We start from the raw sequence: 20,629 nt of genomic DNA, 5'->3' as shown, positions 1-20,629 counted from the left end.
CCGCTCCGCCCCGGGGGTGGCACCGCCGCGCCATGGACCGGGACCGGGCCCAGGACCAGGCCCCGCCGCCGCCGCCGCCGCCCGCCCCCTCCTTCGCCGAGGTGTTGCGGCTGGTGCGGAGCGGGCGGGAACCGCCGGGCGTGCGGCGGCCCCTCGCCTCGCCCACGGGAGACAGCCCCACCGCCTCCCGCCTGCTACCGCCCACCAAGCCCTGGGAGAGCCGCCCTGGCCCCACCGGGCCTTAAGCCCGGGCCTGCCCGGCCCCGAAGAGCCCCCACCCCGTCCCCGGTCGGCCCCCAGTACGGCTCTGAAGACAGGTGATGTAGAAACGTAGAAAATAACTCTTTAACTGGAAGTGTAAGGCCGCCGCCCAGGCGCAGGGAGGAGCGCGGGAGGGGGCCGGCAGCCCCCGGGGCACCTGCTGCTGCAGGGGGGTGGGCTGGGGAGACCCAGGGTCGGGGCCAGCCCTCTGCTTGCTGCTTCTACTTCAGGCAGAGACAAACACGCCAAAAAAAACCCAAACCAACCCCTGCAGTGCCACACCAAGACGGGCGCTGGGCTCGGCGACACCAAACACTCCCAGGTCAGGCCTGGCTCAGCCACCTTGGTCTCTTGCAGTCAAGGCTGTGTGGCTTGGTGGGGTGGAACTCTGTGTCTTCTTCACAAGTTTCAAGGTATATATATTGAAATGAAGCAAAACAAAACCTGTCCAATCACTTTAACGTGTACCCATCATTAAGGCTTAGGTTTTGCAAGGATTCTTCTTCAAAAACCAAAATATATCTTTTTTTTTTTTTTCCCATCCTTTCCAGCATTCACTTCATGCTGTTTTATGACCTCTTCATCTTTGCAGCGGCAGCCAACGCTCAGAGAACAAAGAACCCCCACCGCTCTCAACCCAGCAGCCTGGTGGGAGCAGTCATATTGCTTGATTTCCATACACATCCCAACAGCTAGCGATCCTTTAGGAAGCGCAAACCAACTTCAGGAGAGCCGCGTTTCCTTGCCACGCAGCTTGGTGAGCACCCCATCTCAATACAAACGTCAAATTAATCTTGCGAACATTTGAAGAACCTGAGAACTGGCTTAACACTTGAAACCCGCAGTGGGCAAAGGCAGAACTGGCCCATGCTTCCTCCCTCTCAGCAGCAGTGTTGCCATACCCAAGGCCAGAGCTACTCCACGTTGAGCTTTGTTTTTATGTTCATGGCTGCCAGCTCCGCCACAAAGTAACGGAAGACATGGGGCACAGGGACAACCTCGATCGTGTCCACCTCGCTGCAGACAGAGCAGGAGTACCTCCTGTTGCTTGTCACAGAGGAGGAGTGTGGTGGTTTCTCCAGCACAGGAGACGTCATGCTGCCGCAGCTCATGCAAACATAGGCTATGGAGCCATCGGAGCAGTTGAACAGGCGGTCTTGCAGCAAGAAAGACGTGCCGTGAGCCAGCAAAGCGTCACGTTCCATCTCGCCAAAGCGAATCCCACCTTCCACGTTCCTCCCCTTGACGGGCTGGTTGGTGACAGCGTCTCGGGGCCCCGTCGTCCTCACCTGGAACTTGTCCGAGACCATGTGGCGCAGGCGTTGGTAATACACCACTCCCACAAAGATCTCCGCCTCCAGCTCCAAGCCGCTGATGCCACTGTACATCTTTTCTGTCCCGAAGAAGTTATAACCTGCACTCACTAAAGTCTCACCGAAGTACTTCAACGCAGAGTTCTTCTCTGTGAAGGTGAAGGGAGTGGCGTCGTAGGAGACGCCGTGCAGTGCCGCTGACTTCCCTGCCATGCTCTCAATTAACATCCCAATGGTCATACGGGAGGGAAAGCCGTGAGGGTTGAAGAGGATGTCTGGAACCATCCCGTTCTCTGTGAATGGCATATCCTCAACTGGCCAGAGCTGGCTCAGGATACCTTTCTGTCCATGACGGCTGGCAAATTTGTCTCCAACAGTTGGATTTCGGGGAACCCTCACAGTGATGCAAGCCTTCTTGAATTTCCCAGTGCCACGGTCATTACTGCATAACCTGACATTGTCTACAATGCCAACTTCCTTATTCCTGTGTAGGTGGAAAAACAACCACAGCAAAGGTGTGTGTGTGACTTTTAGCAGGAAAAAAAAAACTAAACCCCTCCATAAGTCTCATAAAATGCCTTGAGACAGCTGGAGAACAACACTGTTCTTGAAAACTACTACTCAGTAGCAAGGGAAAACAGACTGCATTAAGAATTAGGGCAAGGAAGCAATATAACAGCATCGTCCAAGTGCCATTCATTTGCTTTTTCTAAAACTGGAAGCACAGCTACATCTTTCAGGTGATCAGGTAATGTGCCACCCATGATTTAAAATAAAGATCATTTAAACCTGGTTCATCTGTATCGCACTTCATCTGACAAACTGCATCCCAGTGCCATTTGTTTTGTGTTAAGGCAGCAGTCCCTCTCCCTACCCCCAATAAATTCAGACCATCTTGGTGGCATACCAAAAGAAAGAACTGGGTTCAGTGCAAAGCAGAGAGGGACGTTCAGAGCAGAAAGGGAAGGCACAGTGTGAGCTGAGAGGGCTTTGCCAACATGTGTCTTGTGCAGGGGCGTGCTGCTTCTCCAGATGAACCCTCAGCCTGATACTCCATGTGCTAGGTGTCTGCTGCAGGCTTCACTGCTGTTATAGAGCTTTCAGCCCAAACTCGCCACTCATTCTGGGGACGACAGCTAAGGAGTAAATCCATTTTGTCCCATGTTAAGGCAAAGTTACTTCTTCTCCTTTGAAGTGCTAATGAACAATGTGTTTGCAGAAGGTCTGTACCTAAGTTTAATTTCTGTTTCAAAGCTGTTATTGCTGTGTCCAAATGCAAGCAGGGTACAGGCCATCACAAACAAGCAAGAAAACTCTGCTTCATAAGCCTCTTTCAAGCTTGTTCAAACTTTTGCTCTGTCCTCCCTCTCTTCCAAGCCATGCATAAGATCTATCAGCATGTGCACCACTTAGGACAGTGGGGAGACCTCCCTCTTCAGGGTCCCGGGTCTCTGGAGCAAATTAGGGGCAGGAGCCAGCACTGAGAGGTGGGAACCTCATCTCTGTAGGAACCTAAATAATTATCTGATTTGGACCAAGAATGAACAAAAGCTGAATGGTACAGAGATGAAACAGCTGTCTGGGTAAGGAACCTGAACTAAGGCTGGGCAGGCATGAGAGCTGGGGAGCCAGAGTGTGGAGTCGGGGAGCCAAAGAGGGCTCCGCAAGTGCAAGGACAAGGCTGAGCTTACAGATCCCCACTACCACGTGCCAAATCTCTTAGCCCTGCTCTATGACCAGAATGACCAATTCTACAAGTCCACAGCAGTCTCCTCAGTGCAGCTAAGGTACCATCTGTTACAGAGTAATAAACAACAGCTTTCCCAGTAATGTCATTACTGCATTACCCAAGTCATTCTCAAACTAATTCACCTTCACAAGAATAACTACACAGCATTATCCTCACTCTATCAATGCCGTAGAGAGACACAGGAAAGGCCTGAAGTTGTATGGACAACTGGGAGTGTAGAATGCATTTAAATATATCAGTTTTTGTCAATTATTTTTGTTTCACTTTCCTGAAAGAATGAAGAGGATTTTAACGAAAATTTCAGCAGCCTTCCCTCTTTGAAGTTCAAAAGTCTTACAAAAACTTAGCCCGAAAATATTCCAGGGGGAAGGAGGGGTGTAGTTTACACATTTTCATACTGTAGCAGTTTGGAAGCTGCAATGTTAATAAAAATGCTCTTTGAACCCCTAATCCTTTAACAACTTTGCTTATTTCTGGCAAGTCTCTGGGACCAGGCACTTTGTTTTGGTTTTCTGTTTGGTGTTTCTTTGGGATTTTTGGACAGAACACCTTATGGAAGTCAATTAACAAAAAGCTACAGAAGACAACTGCAGGGGATAGGCAGAGGAACAGTCCTTGGGAGACAGCAAAACATTTCTGCAAGCTTTCTTTTTACCAGGCTCAGAATCTCCTCCTGGGATAAGTCAGGCTCTGCAGCGTACACTGGCTTAGAGAAAAGCCATGATACGTGCACGGGAGTCACTTGCAACATGAATTTCATGCTCCCTCTGTCACACTATCACGTGAGGAGAAAAGGGGACACCTGGAGGAAAAGATACTGCAGCTCATCAGGGCCAGCTGCTCTCAGACAGCTCACCACTGGGTGCGTGGAGCCAGGAAGGACAAGCTGTACTTACGGATAGTACACAGTGAAGGTCTCCCCTGTGTTGAGGTTCATGAAGCTGTAGAAGGGGTCCCCAGGCTGTAGGATAGAGCCAACAAAAGGCAGTCCGTCGGCATCCAACTTCTCCATAACGTTTGGATCACCATGCCTGATGCCAAATACTAAATTATCTCCCGCCCTGCTGGCTTTAAGGGAAAGGTCAATGCTCTCCATCTTGATAACACTTCCATAGGCAAACCCTCTCTGCCAGGAAGATTTGTTCACAATCTAAAAAGAAGAAACAAAGGCCTGTTAAAGACTTGCTAATGACTTCAACAAAGAAAGCATTTCCATTCCGATCTGTTGCTTACCTTTTTAACATTGCCTTCGTAAACAAAGCCCCCCAGCAAGTCACCTTTCCATAAGGCCCAAACCTCCTGTAACCCCAGTGTTTTCCAATGCTGGAAGCCCACTGCCTTGCACAAAGGATCTCTGCTCTACTCTCAGTACCGCCAGCACTACCTGCGGTAACGGCACTTAACTGCTGTGTTCCTATATCTGCCTGAACAGAGTCTGTGGACTAGCAGAAGCAGGAAACAGGTTTCTCAGCTAGGTACCAACCTTCTTCCCAGTTCCCCACATAAAATTACTTTAGAGAATAGCAGGATTTCTCCTTTTAGTGGCTTACCATTGCATCTTCCATGTCGTAGCCGCTGTAGGAGATGACAGCCACAATTGAATTGGTGCCAATCGGATAGCTGTCCATATCGTAGTAGTCATACATGCTGGGCCGCACCAGAGGGCTCTGGGGAGTGTGAAGGTGGTACAGCTTGTTATCTGAGCGGTCCTTGTAGTTATAAACTGGAAACCCCATGGTTTGCTTTCCTAGAAAGAAAGAAAGGAAGTTGGATTTATTCAGGATAAATTCAAAGTTAATCTATGTTTCATTCTCTATGTATCTTGCTAAGAAGAGAGATGGAAATACTTACAATATAGAGGGATTATTAATCTTAAAACTCTTTGAATTTAATAATTGCCTTAAATTTCTACGAACCACAACACTCAATTCCTTTCATAGCGTTTCATAAGGACTATTTGTAATTTTGTGTCTTTTCTGCAATTTCAAAATCTCCGATAAGGTTGGTGGGGTGTTTTTTTGGTTTTGGTTGGTTGGGTTATTTTTTTCCTCTCCCCAGAGTTTCCCACAGTGAGGCACACCTTACATACTTCCAGGCCAAAAAGCATTTGCTTCTGCATTATAAATATATTGGCAAAGAAAACAAGTTTTGAACATAGTCACATTGGTAATTTCAGAAGAGTTTTAAGGACATCTTTCTGATAATACTGTCAGAAATATAATATGCTAGCAAGGTAATGAGACCTGCTCTCCTGAAGTCCCTACTCACACACTTTCTCCTAGCCTGCCTTTTTTTTTTTTTTTTAAATAAGCTTCTTGCACATCACTTGCACCTCAGCTGATTGAAACCCCACTACATATCCTAGCCCAATTTCTTTCAAACAATCAAATAAATCAATTTAAATCTCTGTCAAACAGTTGTCAGAAAAAACCCCACCCTGCTGTCACAGTGCTGTATTACTCTCTTGCAACAGATGCCTAGCAAGTGTCCTCTCAGCAGCTGCCGTGTCAAGACAGCAGTTGCTCACTGAAAACAGGTGGCAAGGAAACCTCACACTAACTACTGCAGAGCATCTACTGTAGCTACCAGTCAGAAGTAGGTTAATCTCTGTCGGTTGTGGGGTTGAGAGGACTGTTAACAACACAGATGTCAGACACTAACACAGCCAAACAGCTGATGCAGTGCCCTTCACTTGTCTATATGATCAACATCATCAAATTAAGAAAAATCCAAACAAAACTTACTAAAGGCTTTTTTACTAAAGGAAGGCAACATGAGAGCAACAACCTAGAACTGCCCACTGGAAGGCAGCCAGGATGATAAACTTGACTTAACTTACTTTGCTATGAAAAAAATGGCTGTTAATCAACCTCAATGTTGAAACAACAGCAAGGAAAGGCTGTTATTTGGGAATGCAGGAAAACACACTGGAACAGACACTTGAGAGTTTTCTTCTCCCTCTCCCTTGCCCAGGGACTTGCAGTATTAGGTACTACAGCACTTACCCATCTGGCACTGGTACATGTTTCGTGGACTTTGGTTGTGGTCGGAGAAGGGGATGAGGTTAGCCACCACGCTCAGAATGCTGTGAGGGAAGAGCTCCTGGTGAGTGGTCACACCAGGCACCACCTCTGACTCCAGCGAGGCCACGTTCATGAAGATCTGCAAGCATCAAATTGTACAATGCTCATCAGCTTCCTTCTTTTAAAGGGAAGGAAGCAAAACAAAAGCTGCCTCCAGTGTCTTTTCATCCATTTCAGTTCTAGTTGTGGTCATTGTCTGCACTTTAGTGTATTAGCAGGCAAGAAAAATATCAGACAGCTGTTAAACTACCTATCATAATCACAGACTGACTGCAAGGAAAGCAAGTCTGGAAATACAAAACTGCAGTAACAAGTCCTCCTTCCCATCTCCCATTTCAATTGTTCCAAATGGGCAAGTTCCCCAGCAATCCACTGCTTGGCTGCCCATGGGCAATCTGGAGAACACGATGTAACACAAGATGAGACAGTACACACAAGACAGCAATCCTTTGCCTCAAAAACTTCACTAAGTTAATACTGAGAACAGATTTCAGTATCTCAAAAATGACTGCTACAGTCCATTTAAGACATTTACCAGAAACCAATTAGCAGGAAGTGAGAAAACCCTTTTGTCACCTATTCCAGCTCTTCAACACAAGCTCCCTACATCCCATCCTCAGCTCCTTTCACGAAGATTTTCCAAAACATTGTTTTTGATGCTGGGTACCTCTGTAACAGTCAGCGCTATAGAAAGGAAATATGCAAACCCTACCTGTTCCAGAGTACCAATCCATTCATTCCTTCCATAGGACAGGTTTCTGACAGGCCGCACCATCCGGCAAGGGGTAGTAAAAATGAACAACCCAGGATACAGACTGGGTTTTCCTGTCTTTGGTATAAGGACCACTTCTGCTCGTGCAGGAAATCTCTTCTCTTGTGTTATCTGTTTGTGCAAAGAAATACCAATTTAGAAACACAAACTAACACTGGCTTAGTTAAGGTGCATCCAACAGGCTACACAATGAAAATGCCAACCACAGGTGTAGTTACTAATATAAAATGGTAATGATTTTAAAAATACTTTTAGAAAAATCTCCACCAAGAAAAGGACAGAACATGTCTATCTTACCTTTTTCAAGGAAAAAAGTTCTTCTGAAAATGATGACTTCGTAAACCAGCATACCAAACATACAGATATAAACCAAGAAAAACAGAAAAGCCCACTCCAATACTAACATACAGACAAAGATAACTTATTGGGTCAGATTAAAAAAATAAATCACTGCAAGTTTAAAAAAAAAGTTCCAAACACGCCTATTTTTGACCACTGCATACTGAGGATGTTTAGCTAAGAAACATTTTAAACAAGACAACCTTGAAACGGCGGAGGGTTTCTGCAATCTCAGGAGCCAGCTCCCACTCTACCCAGCCCACCACAAAGCCGTCCAACACAACTCTGTAACACTCTGCATAAGGCTTGCTTGGAGTCGCATCAACAGGGGTGACACCTGTGAGAAGAGGGGATTGGTAGAAGAAACAGACAAAAAACCAAACAAAACAGGGAAGTTATTTCTGCAGGAAGCCTCAATCCACACAAAAAAGCTTTCTGAGACATCAAAAAATTCAGACCTACAGGGTAAAGCTGTAGATTACATAATGGAAAACATAAAACATGCACAATGAAGAATGCCATTCCCCTCCCCCTTTTCCTGATTGAAATAAGGATTCCCATGATTGTGGTAATCACAAGTGAGTTGCAGTTTAATTCAAGTCACCAGCAGCATTAGAAAGTCACTACTTGGTCCAATTTCTTAGAGCTTATCCTGTGCAATTCTTGTGCTTAAGTGAACATCTTCACTCTACAGCACACAGCTAAGAGACATTTACATTGAACGTTACACTCTCCAAAAGGTGGACACACCTGTACAAACAATGTGCTACGTAACATTAAGCAGAGGCCCAGTAAGTACAGGTTTAACTTGACTTCACCTTCTCAAGTGTAACAGTGTACAGTGATGGTATCTGAAGAACCTTTCCCAGATATGAGTTTGCAGGGCAGAAAGGTAAAAAGAGGTAAAAAACCCCAATCAAGCCAGTAAAACATACCTAGGGAACATAACAAAGGTGGAATGCCTGTCACGGGCACCATCTCCGTCACTATTTCACACACAGCTGTCATGTGGTTCATCAGGCCACAGGGTTCTCCATCTGGGGTGTCCACAGGGCACAGGAACCCCCAGGATTCAGGCAGCAGCTTGCGGACAGTTGTAGTTCTCATCTGGGAAAATGCTGCCCCTCTGTGTATGCAGCGGAAGTGGGAAAGGTAGCGAATGAAATTCAGCTTGTCTCCCACCACACACAGACCACTGTCCTGTAACATGCCCAGGCCTTGGGAACAAAATTGAGGTTTATGTCAGGATGTCATCGAACTTTAACAAATAAAGTATGATGTTACAAGGCAGTTTCTTATTCAGAATCACAGAATCATCTAGGTTGGAAAGGACCTTGAAGATCATCTAGTCCAACCGTTAACCTAACACTGCCAGTTCCCAACTACACCATATCCCTCAGCGCTATGTCGACCCTACTCTTAAACACCTCCAGGGATGGGGACTCCACCACCTCCCTGGGCAATCCATTCCACTGCCTAATAACCCGTTCTGTAAAGAAATACTTCCTGACATCTAGTCTAAACCTTCCCTGGTGCAACTTGAGGCCATTCCCTCTTGTCCTATCGCTTGTTACTTGGTTAAAGAGTTATTCTTCACTAACAAGCCATAAAGATGCTCACACAGGACCCCAACAACAGAAGGCACGTGTGCTATTGCCTGTGCACAGACAACTCAGTGACCTGTAAGAGGCCTAGACTTTAAATTCCAAGCTATTGCTTAAAATCCGACTCCTTTTAGAAGAAAAAACACATGAAAGTCATTCCCAGTGAAGCGACTTGGGGATTTGCAGCTGGTACTTTTTACTGAAATTCTGTGGCCCTCTAATCCCATTTCATTTTCTAGTGGGCACTCCATTACAACATCATCACACTAGACACTTCAGGGAAGCACTAGGTAAATTTGAAATACATTAGTAATGCAGTTTCTCTCCATTTAAGCTCACACGACAAATGGGGCAGTCCTGATAAAACAAATGCCCCTTTTCTGTCTCACATTGCATTTTCTGAGAAATAATCTTTGGAAAAACAAATCAAAATATGGTTGATGTTTTGGACAATGTTAAACTTAGTTTCAACTATTTATCTGGGTAGAGGCTTTGCTTTAATAACTAGCCTGTTTTATACCATGCATAAATTCTATGATTGAGGAGAAATCTTGCCTTTTCCCTCAACTATCCCTCTCCTCAAACCACTTTCATTAATTCAGTTGCAGTGTACAATGTCTGCATACAACCCGTTGTCTTCAGTTAAGAGCTCAGTTTTATGTTGTTTCTCATTCTGTTTAGCAGGAAAAAAAGGGCTTCTTAAGCCTGAAGATTTACCAGTTTTAGATCGCAGGTTACCAGTTGCAAGAAGATATTCAAAGGGCTTGGTAAAGTCCGTTGCCAGGCTGAATGCCTTTACCAAGCTGTCTGTGTTTATGCTGATGTCTGTCTTTTCTGTTCTTTTCTCCAAAACGAACTTAACAGATTGCAACCAGCTTTCAAGCCTCTCCTGTGGTTTGAAAGTGAGAGATTTAAATTTAAAACAGGAAAATAAAGCTCAGATTAGAACTTCACATCAGTAGCACGTGCTACAGAAATCCTCTTAAATCAGCAGGATGGACAACGTTTAGTGAACTGACAGTTTTCCAGCCATATTTCTCACACTGACTTCATTTTATCAAAACGCTGATGGTACCACACCAACACAGACCTGCAAAGAAAATACCCATCCAATACCTTAGCAATCACTTCCACCCAGACCGGTGATGAGTCTGGCAAACAAAGTACAACAGACTTTCATAAAGAACAAAGCCCAAAGCAGAAATTGTACCTATCACAAGAATAACTCCACTGATAAGCCTGCTAAATACAGTGACAAAGTAAAACCACATTATGAGGTAATTTAGATACCAAAACTCGAAGGCCATGGACATACAGTATTTAAATGTTGCTAAGACAATCTGAGATAGTGGACTGGATTTTCATTTTAACTGAAATTTTATCGCTGCTGTGATCTTAAATACTATATAAGAACAGGGAAAAGGACATAAGATATCCAACAACGTTTTGAACTTAGTAAAAATCCACTGTATACAGTCACACTGTGTACCCTCTAGTCTATTTAGGATCTTTGCATTCAAAAAAGGGGCTGTTAACGCATTCCCCTGCTGATCTAACAGGGCCAGGCAGGAAAGCAACCTTTTCTGGTTCCTGGTGGCAGTTCCACATAGCACTAAAGCACTTCACAGAACTCTTTTATTTCTAAATGTCCTGGTTTAACCAGGATAGGGTTAAGTTTCCCCAGCAGTGGGGGGGAGCTCTAGCCGGGTTATTCAGATACCATGCGGATGTCACATCCTGGCAGGTCACATTTTCCTGGCGCGGAGCTCGGTGCACTAGTGGTTTTGTACATCGTGCTTCAAACTGCTGTATTTGGTAGCTATTTTGCTCTGTTCATTGCTATCACTATTACTGTTATTGTTATTGTTGTTGTTGGTTGTGTTGCTATTGCACTGTTGTATTAAACCTTTCCTTATTTCAGTCTTGGGGCTTTGTATTTCACTCCCTTTGTGGGGGAGGGGCAGCGGCCTCGTGGTCTCAGACCCCGGTGGGGGCTAAACCACCACACTAAACTCACTGAAACCAGTCAAGTAGTAGAGAGGTTTTAGCAGTCTTCCAATAAAACAATGCTAAAGACAATTTTGGCTAAAATGGAAAAGAAATGTTAAAATAGTTATCTAATACCTCCGGGAAGTATCTTTACTTGGGGATGGGAACTACTATTCCACAATGATTTTCATGGGACAGCCAAGTTTCTGAACAGGAATACTTTCCTCGTGGCATCCTAAAATGAGGAATCCCTAGAAATAAACTGAATTCCTATTAAATTGGAATAGATCTAGGAAATTGCATTTTTATATCACCAGTAGCAAATTACCTGTGTAACTCAGAAGCATACTATCAACTTCCTGATCTGTAAAGGAACATAAGGATGGGAGCACAATGACAACATCATGAATCATCACTTTTGGAAAATGCAGGGGCGTGGGGAGTGGGGGGGGCAGTTACTTTCTTGCACATGTGCCATGTGAAACAGCAGCAACACCACAACAAGGCAGATCTTTACCACTCCCATATCAATTGATACTACTGAAGTATGCTGTTTCAAAAACCTCTTCAAACACCAGAAGGATTGGTATTCCTCCTTCCTTGGCCTCCCACCCTGAACAGGGCGCTTTCATTTATTTGCTCTGGAAGGCTATGAAGCTCTTTATTCCAGGTTTTGTACAGGCTTTTCTTCAGCATATTTAGCATCCTCTACTGAGACAGCCAAGCCTTCCTCAACTACCCTGCCTGGTTACACTACATCCAGCACTATCTCAGCCTTCCCAGCACGTCCAAGCTCTCTGCTCTTCAATCTCGCTCCTGCACCTCTCCTGTCCCCATGGTCACTGTGGGGTTTGGACTGGATGACCATTACATTCACAGGCTTAAACTCCTTAAGACCTTACCTTTAAGAACATAAGGAAAAGCTGTCCTGGGGTAAGCACTTCTTGATTCATCAGACTGTCTGGATTATCCTCCATGCACTCCCCTTTGGCAAAAGCATACAGCTTCCGGGTCATCATACAGAGCAGGTAGAACTTTTCAGTTCTGTTTGTCAGGTGTATGCAGATACACTTGCTGGAGGAAGAGAAAGGAGGAGGACAACTAACACCATCTCTTCATGCTACCTGTTCTTCAAGTTTCTCCTAAATAACTGCAAACCAAATTTTTTAGCTAAAAAGCCTAACAAGGCACAAGCTTTTCCAGTTGCCCTTATTATAATATAAAAATTCCAAGAAATAATAATAATAAAACCCCAGAGACTGAGCTGGAAATGATCAACCTGTCTTTTTAAGGGGCTAGTTTTATTAAGGATATAGTTGGTTGATTAGATAAAGATGAAGCTTGTGAAAAATTGATTTTGCACATTCCCATGTTAGATGTCCTCATAAGCATGCAGTTTATGTGAACAGATGTTTGAGCCAGGACCAGTCAGCAGATGAGATTTGCGTGTTATTTTACAGTAGCTATGACACCAACCACATACATGCACATATCCAGATGTGCACCCCACCCCAAATCTGAGCTGGTATTTACAAATACTCAAGAACTTGGGCATCCCAAATGATTGTGTTCATGTGCTAAAAAACCTCTCAAAGAGCAAATACCTACTTTACCAGAAAAAGTAATTATTTAGTTGAATACCTGTCACAGTGACAGTCTTAAGGCCAGCTCTTCCATTCCTTTCTGACTTATTCCATGGAAGAAGCAAGATTTTAAAGCATTTAATTTCTACCATTTTAAAAGATAAATGTAATTATCATCATAGTTGCCGACGATGGTGCACTGATAAAGTGCCACAAATTGCAGTATTTCTGTTCAACAAATAGAGCCTTGAGCAGTCACAGACCTAGTTTTAACCTTCTCTTCCTATATCTTTTATGTTTTTCATCAAATACATCAGAAAATCACATCTAAATAACAACTGATACCCTCTCCTGAAACCATTTTGGGGATACTTGTATCAGTCCATTAAAATACGTATTTCTGAACACCACAAATACACATTATCATAATATCCTGGAGTCCCATCAAAAACTGTCCACTGGACTTAATTTTATAAATGCATGTGAAAACCATAACAAAGTGTGATGTAATATGGCAGAGTACTCTTAAATCTGCCTATAATTTCAATACAGTTACACTGAATCACACACTCCTGCATGCATACATACATACTTCAAAATGAAATTTGCAGCCTGTTCATTGCTGTACCACTCAGGAAGGTTAAGTTTTATTCTGAAGCTCTTTCCCAGGTATTCGAGGACATTTTGCTGTGTTAAACAGCCCGCATCCACTACCACTCTCATCATCTCAGTAACGCAGTTCACATAAAAAGTATCACTTTCCTTTTCTTTGACCAACTCCTCAAAGATCTGGTAGTCTGGGAAATTAACTAATGCCTGAAAGACAGAAGTGTATTGCATCAGAAAAACAAAGTCATAGCAACATCTGTCGATAAAATACAGCAAAAGAACTAGGGCAACCCACCGATTTAGGTTTTCAGTCCTCTGGAAATACCATTACACCATGCAGACTGGAAAATACTGTGGGGTTGAGGTGCTTAAAGAGTAATGCAGGGGATATTCATACCCTGATGATGATCACAAGGACTCCCAATCCAATGAGACCCTTGTTAAAAACCAAACTTGCACACTCTAAATTAATAGGCTTCTCATGTTTAGGTAAGATTTACTAATATCTTCATAGAATGAGCTCACTTAGAAACATGAACTTAATTCACCATTGTCACAAGCTGCTACTTATTCTCATGCAAACCAAAAGGCAATTTAGCCTTTTGATGAAGGCTATTAGAACCAATTCACTTTAGTTTTAGCACTTCATATACTAAAGCTCATACTTAAATCCAGCGTTCTTAGCTCTTGGTGTTATAATGGTTTCCTAGTTGTTTCTTTACATCAGGGTTAAGCAAACCAATGACTTCTCTGTTTACTGACAAACGTGCCTCATCTTTAAGAAATCTATTTGTTCAGCACATTTAAGTAGGTTTCAAAAAGTTCAGGAAAAATTGAAGGCTGCATGAAAAAGACACTAAGGCAGATTTCTTTATGAAAGGGAGCAATGTAAGCTCAGTTCTGCTGCTTGGTAATCATGATATATACAATTTGGAAGCTGTCAGAGCACATGTTGCCTCTTGTCCAACAGAGGAGAGCGCTGGGATGACTACGCATCAAGAAGAAACCATAATTACAGCCAGAACAGAAGCACAGCGGGGCTGCAGTAGCAGCAGTCTGCTGCAGCGGGACCTGGACGGCCCACAGGAAAGTCAGCTTGATCAGTGCAGGGGGGGATGCAAACTCACAGAGAGTGACAACTCGTGGAAGAATTTGAACTTCAGACAACATGGCCTGCTTATGCTGAGATCTCATGAGCTACCAGAACACCAGTGCAATTCCTTTGCATATTAAAACAACAGGTAATCAGCTACTTTTGTTGAAACAAAAGTTGAAAAAAAGTGTTGGAAGAAAAAGTGAAATGCATTGTGCAACAGCCATGTGAATACAGCAGGTTGAAAGAAGAAGATACAAATTCAGTGGTGCTGATTTACATGATGCTTCCATCATGTAGTGCTGCAGGCTCCTGATGTGCTCTAACAGCTGCTGCAGGTAAAATACACAGCTGAAGTACTCTGGCTCTGCTACTAGAGAAAGCATGTTTTTAGAAAAGAATTTAAAAAGTCATGGCTCAAGTAAAACTTTTGCCTGCCAGCCAAAGAACAGTTTACATCCATCAAATGTGCTCAAACAGATCCTTCCAGATTCATTGCTTCCAGTTCCAATCAGAAACAGCATTTTATATTCCTCCTTAAAAAAAAAAAAAGGCCAATTTACTGGTTTACTTTTAGACGGAGAACCTGACTTTAATGATTAATGCTGTTCACTCACTGGACACTCAGCTGTAATTCAGTTTTAAAAAGATTCCCACGATCTTTCACGTTAGGTGGCAAACTCTTACACCCTCCAAGAGCTACTCATCCAGATCATTCATTAGCAAAAAGCCATGAAACCCTTGTGTAGATCTCCCCTCCTCTCTTGACCCTGCATGCACTTCCTCTGCTGCAGCCAAGTGTTACATAACAGGCATAAGCTTAGTGTGGACTGTAGTTCTTCAGCTAGTATAGGAAGGATGACAAAATACTTAACATGGAATTAGCTTCTTCTCATTACTTAAATAAAAATGTCTAGCAAAACTTCTGTATTTATTCAACACAGAAAACACAAGCATTAGGAGTCTACCTTCAGAGCAAATCCCAAGGGAAGGAAGAACAACTCTTTCTGAAAAATGAAGTTCACCATGACACAACCATTTTCCAAGTAGTGAAGGTTCATATTTATTGCAGTGTGCTCATCCTTAACACAGTGCATCACTACTCCTGCAAAAATTAACACAAGCAAAGACCAACATGAGCTGTACAAACCCAACCAGCTGCATTGCTGTGATGTGCCCGAGCCAGTGTGAAACAATTCATGAGAGAAACTTTGGTATTACATGGCTGGGAACACGAGGCAGATCACTAGTTTCAGCATCCACCTGTCATTTCAAATAAATACACTAGCTCAATTGTTTTTACTGGACAAATGTCTCAGGAGTGCCAGCACACTTGCTGAGAGGCTTGGAAGATGCATACTGTTTTTAAGAAAAGTACCAAGCCTCAACTATTCTGTCTGTAACCTTAGGTTGTAAGATACAGCAACACAGAAATACTCTTCCTAATTGCACTCTGGGTCAAGTTTTCACATCTCTGTGTTCATGGGGTACTGTTGAGGCAGTGTTTCCTGGTCCTGTTTCATGCTATGCGCTTCATAACAAAGAAAAATAAAACAAATGGGACCATTTAAACTGGCACTGCCTCAAAATTAATTTCTGTGGAATTAGACTGTGTGCTTAAGCACCAGAGTCCAGTCAAATCAGCAGCTGGTAACAACTGAATTTAAAACTGTAACTTCTGGTTTAATTAAATTTTAAACTCATTTTACTGAGTATACATGACAAAGGTATGGGACAGCCAAGAATCTAGTTAATCTGCTTCATGTAAATTAAATCTGCATCTCAAAGTATGGATAAATAAATTCAATGAAACAAGTTCAGCAGTCTACAGTGACTTTTACTGAAAGTAGGGTTTTAATTACACCTTCCACATACAAAATGTTACATATACTGCAAGGCCTGGAATACAATCTTCTCACTCAGCATGGGCAGCTCAGACAGCTCCCACAAGGCCAGCATCTGCCTCATGCTTGTACTGTTATGGTGGTGCTGACCCTTTATTTTCACATTATACAAGAGCTACACCACAACAAACTACCAAAAGTCAGCTATAGATGGTCAGCGGCAGGAAACTCTTCAGCTTACCGTACTCTGTGAAACCAGGGCCTCTGTTTTTCCATTTGTGTCTTGTCATTGCAAGAGGGAAATTTCGCCTGGGCATAATCAGCATCCTAATAACTTTTTCTAAGCCATTAATTATAAAGTAGCCTCCCATTTCCTGGCAGAAGAAAAATAATTTTAATGTGCTTAGAAATTAATAAACCAGCATTTTAAGTAAAAGACAAAAATGCCCATATTATATGTTAACAAACATTTGATGTTTCAGCACTGCATTTGGAAAGGCTGCACTCCTCGCCAGTGACTATTAACTCTAAACATAGCATACAGTGCAAGGAAAGGGATGCATATTCCACAATGTAAAGGAAGAAAGAAAAAAAAAACAAACCCAAATCCATGTGGTCAACTGAATGGCTTTGAAGAGTTGACACTAACTATTTTTTCAATAAATACTCTGAAGTTCTCATTTTGAGTTTATAAACCAGAGGGATCTTCAGTGCAGAAAAACTCTTTCTGGTCACATACAAGCTTAACACTGATAAATGCACAGCTGCCCAAACGGTAAGCCATTAGTGTTGCCAAAAAGTGTTTCAGTAGCAAGTAATACCATGAATGAAGGTACAAGCAGCATACTAGGGGGGCAGCAACAGCACACCATTGTAGATTTTCTTTCATAGTTTGCTCACTCTTTTTGTGAGCATAACATACGGCACTAAACAATCCTGTATTTGATGCCCCACAGCTGACATGCTACTGGGGAGATGAGGAAAAAGTTGCAGAAGACAGCTGAGAATTAAAATGTCTCTTTTGATGCCTGTTCTCCAAATCTTTGTCTCCACAGAGGCCCACTCACAACTGCATAGCCTCAGTTGCCAGTTAGCAGTTAAGTAGTTGTATACTGGAACTGCACCAAACAGACCCCTGTATTCAAAGACAGTCGTAACTGCAAATGTTTCAAGATGCTGTATGGAACCACTGTAAATAGGGTACATTCAGAGAAAATAATGTCAAACTTGAAATAAAATAGAAATGCTCGGGTTCTTTAAAGAGAAGCTGGTCTGAGATACTGCTCATGTAAAATGCAGATTTTCCTGACCCGCAAAATCCCTGTTACCTCCTCCTCCTCATGGTGCTGGATAAGCTCTTGTGGAGAAAGATTATAGAGGTTGCACAACTTGGACTTCACCATGATTGGAATATACCCCAGGGGCTGTTTAATAGTCCCTTGTGGCATGCCATTCACTGACCAGCTGATGTCAGCCTAAAATGACACAACGCAAACAGTGAGCAAATTAAGTTGCCCTTTTAATCTTTACTGCTATATTAACAGTACATTTAATATAACTGCAATCTGTTTAACAAAGTTCAAAACTGGAAAATGGTAATAGCGATAATAAAAAGCAGAACTAGTAGATACATGCTAAAGATTATGCTCTGGAAAACAGTCAACAAAGAAAATCATATCAGTCTAGAACTAGGCCAAGAGGCTGCTAGTAGAGTGAACAAAGTTGGTACAGTCTGCTTTGCCTTTCAGACCCTTTGAGAAAGCAGCCTAAATAGAAAAGGCAGTCACAGAATAGGAAACCTCAGAAGTTAACAGTTACAAGAAAAGGAGAAGAAAACAGAAAATGCTCAATGAAAGGACATCCACACTACAAGCCTGCAGAGACCTTTCCTAAGACTTGCTCACTTAACATGTTCATAAGCGATCTGAAAAGCAAGAAAGAAAAGTGTGTGTGAAAGAAAGTAATTTATTTACAGAACAAGATCTGGCAGTGGGTCTGCAGAAGGACCCCTTGACTGTATGAAACAAGGTGAAAAAATGCACGGTGGGAGCAAACAGTCCTAACTTTATATGCAGAATGACAGGCTTTAAAAGAGCTGCTGCCATGCAGGAAAGAAACAACAGCATCGCAATACAAAAACATTGGTTCAACACGGGGCAACAGTTATAAGAGTAAATCGAGTCTTAGGAATTACTGAGAAAGGGAAGGGAAATGTTACTGCACCCCTCTAAATCCACAGTGCAGCCTTACACCGAGACCTCTGCACAGTTCTTGTCTCCAACTTAAGCGATGACTAAAGGTATAAAGTGGCTCCTGTATGAGCAGTCGCTGAGCGGACAGGGGCTCACTCCTCACCTCGGGAAAGCAAGAACAGCAGGATGAAGCTGGGGGAAGGGTATGTGGTTCCACCAGCACGGTGGAAACAGGGAATGACTACACACTGCTGTCCAGGGGCAGGGAGTGGGAGAGACCAAGCTGTCCTGGCGCAAGCCAATACCTTCTCACCCAAGGCACAGCAAAACGCTTTGTTCCAACTGTTCCAAATATTTACACAGGTTCAAAAAATAATTAACCAAACACTGGAAAAAAGATGGGAAGTAACTAAGGTATGAAAAATAAAAGCATCTCTAGCTCAGGAAAATCAAAGAGCCTCTGGGAAAATGGCTGTGAACAATCTGTGATTGCCCCACTTTCATGTTCAGATAAGATACTGCACTTACAGTTGCTTTTATCACTGTTAGTTGTAGTGCTTCGGACAAAGAAAAAAAAAAAAGCTGAAATTATGAGCAAGCATCCCTCACACTGGCTGCCTCACACAAATGTACAGCTCAGACACAATTAAACAATTTTAACAGAAAACAGCAATGGCTGTGCAATCTTTTCATGGTGCAAAGGAAAATATTTGCTGAGGATTCTTCTTCTCTAGGCAAATTTCAGAGTAATTCTGAAAAACGATGAACATATGATGTGATCAAGAGGGATTTATAACTCCAGGTGTCTGCACGGAAACACCACTGCTTTTGAGACCTGGATTCCTGCAGAAACCAGATCTGGATTGTCGTGCTCTCTGGGATGACCCAGGTCTCCTTCCAAGGCCTTCTGAAGTGGCTGGCTGGCTGATTGCAAGGCAAATTTGACAGCAGAGTACAGAACACAGCTGGGATCCCGTGAAAACGGCGGGCAGGGGAGAGGGGGCCTGTTACCGGCCGGGTTTGACGGGAAGTTTGCGCAGGGAGCTCATCCTTCACCAAGCACCGGAGCCTCCACGCGGGACAGAACTCTTAGGAAATCCCCTCCCCGAGGGGGGGTTAAACCGGGAAGGGGTCTTTCACTAAAGCGGACAGAAACGCGCGAAGGGCTCGGCGGGCTTTGCTCCCCAGGGGAGCGGCGGCGTGGGGCTGCCCCGCGCAATGAGGACACGCGTGCCGGGCGGGCAGGACGGACACTTACGGCGATCCTGCCGCGGTAGGTGCTGCGGAGGCCGCGGCACTCGGCGGGGAACACCCTCCTCTCCTGGCAGACCGCTCCCAGCGGCAGGGCGGGGGGGGCGATGGACACCCCCGCCACCGCCAGCGACACCCGGCTGTCCTTCAGCGCGAACTCCACCGGGGAGAGGTCCTGCAACGGCACCGCGTGAGGCGCGGCGGCAGCCCGGCGGGAGGTCCCGGCCCCGCGCCTCCCCCCCCCGCCGCCTACCGCCCGCCCTCTCGCCCCCCAAACCTGCACGGCGCGGTAGACGCCCTCGCTGACGGCGTAGTTGAAGGACTCGATGTGGGCGCCGGGCAGCTGGCGCCGGGCCTCGCTGCGCCCCGGCGGTCGCGGCCGCAGCCGGTGGGGGTCCCCGCCGCACCCCGCCATGCTGCCGCGCGCCGCCTCACGGGAAGGGGCGGGGGCACACGGCGCCGGGCCGCGTGCAGGGCTCGCCCAGCGCCGCCAGGGCGCCAGGGGGCGCTGCGGCAGCCACCGCCGCGTGCGGGGAACGCGCCTGCGCACAGCCCCTCAGCCACCGCCCGGCCCGTGTCCCCGGCCCTGCCCCTCGCCCTGTGCCCCGCAGCTGTGCTCCCCCGTCCCTCACCCTCACCCTCCGCCCCACAGCAGCCCCCAGCCGTGTCCCCGCCTCCCTGAGCCCCACAGACACCCTAACCCATGTCCCCTTTTCCTCCCCCCATCCTGTGGCCCATAGCCACCCCCAGCCATGTCCCTGTGTCCCACAGCCACCCCCAGCTGTGTCCCTGGCCCCCAGCCTGGCCCCACAGCCACCCCACCAGCTGTGTCCCCGTCCCCCAGCCTGGCCCCACAGCCACCCCACCAGCTGTGTCCCCCAGAGCTCTGCTCCCCCCAGCAAGTACTCCCAGCACTGTCCCCAGCCACCTGCACCCATGTCTCCCA

The 20,629-nt window shown here is 45.0% G+C and overlaps 1 protein-coding gene across 1 annotated transcript; it reads right to left on the bottom strand.

Annotated features, from left to right (window-relative positions):
- Window positions 1–321: 321 nt before the first annotated feature.
- POLR1B (RNA polymerase I subunit B) lies at window positions 322–20,098 on the bottom strand. The gene is made up of 15 exons (XM_074817447.1): window positions 19,961–20,098; window positions 19,691–19,858; window positions 17,569–17,715; window positions 16,482–16,614; window positions 15,365–15,501; window positions 13,287–13,510; window positions 12,014–12,185; window positions 9,840–10,011; window positions 8,454–8,735; window positions 7,722–7,855; window positions 7,120–7,290; window positions 6,330–6,486; window positions 4,875–5,071; window positions 4,221–4,474; window positions 322–2,058 (listed from the first exon to the last, which is right to left on the bottom strand). The coding sequence occupies exons 1-15, from the start codon at window positions 20,096–20,098 to the stop codon at window positions 1,176–1,178; spliced, it is 3,369 nt and encodes a 1,122-aa protein (XP_074673548.1). The 3' UTR covers window positions 322–1,175.
- Window positions 20,099–20,629: the final 531 nt, after the last annotated feature.

The sequence above is a fragment of the Strix aluco genome, chromosome 3, assembly GCF_031877795.1.
Source record: "Strix aluco isolate bStrAlu1 chromosome 3, bStrAlu1.hap1, whole genome shotgun sequence".
In the NCBI taxonomy this organism is placed as follows: Eukaryota; Metazoa; Chordata; class Aves; order Strigiformes; family Strigidae; genus Strix; species Strix aluco.
The sequence above is the reverse complement of the archived record's forward strand: the minus strand, read 5'-3'. Positions and strand labels throughout refer to the sequence as shown.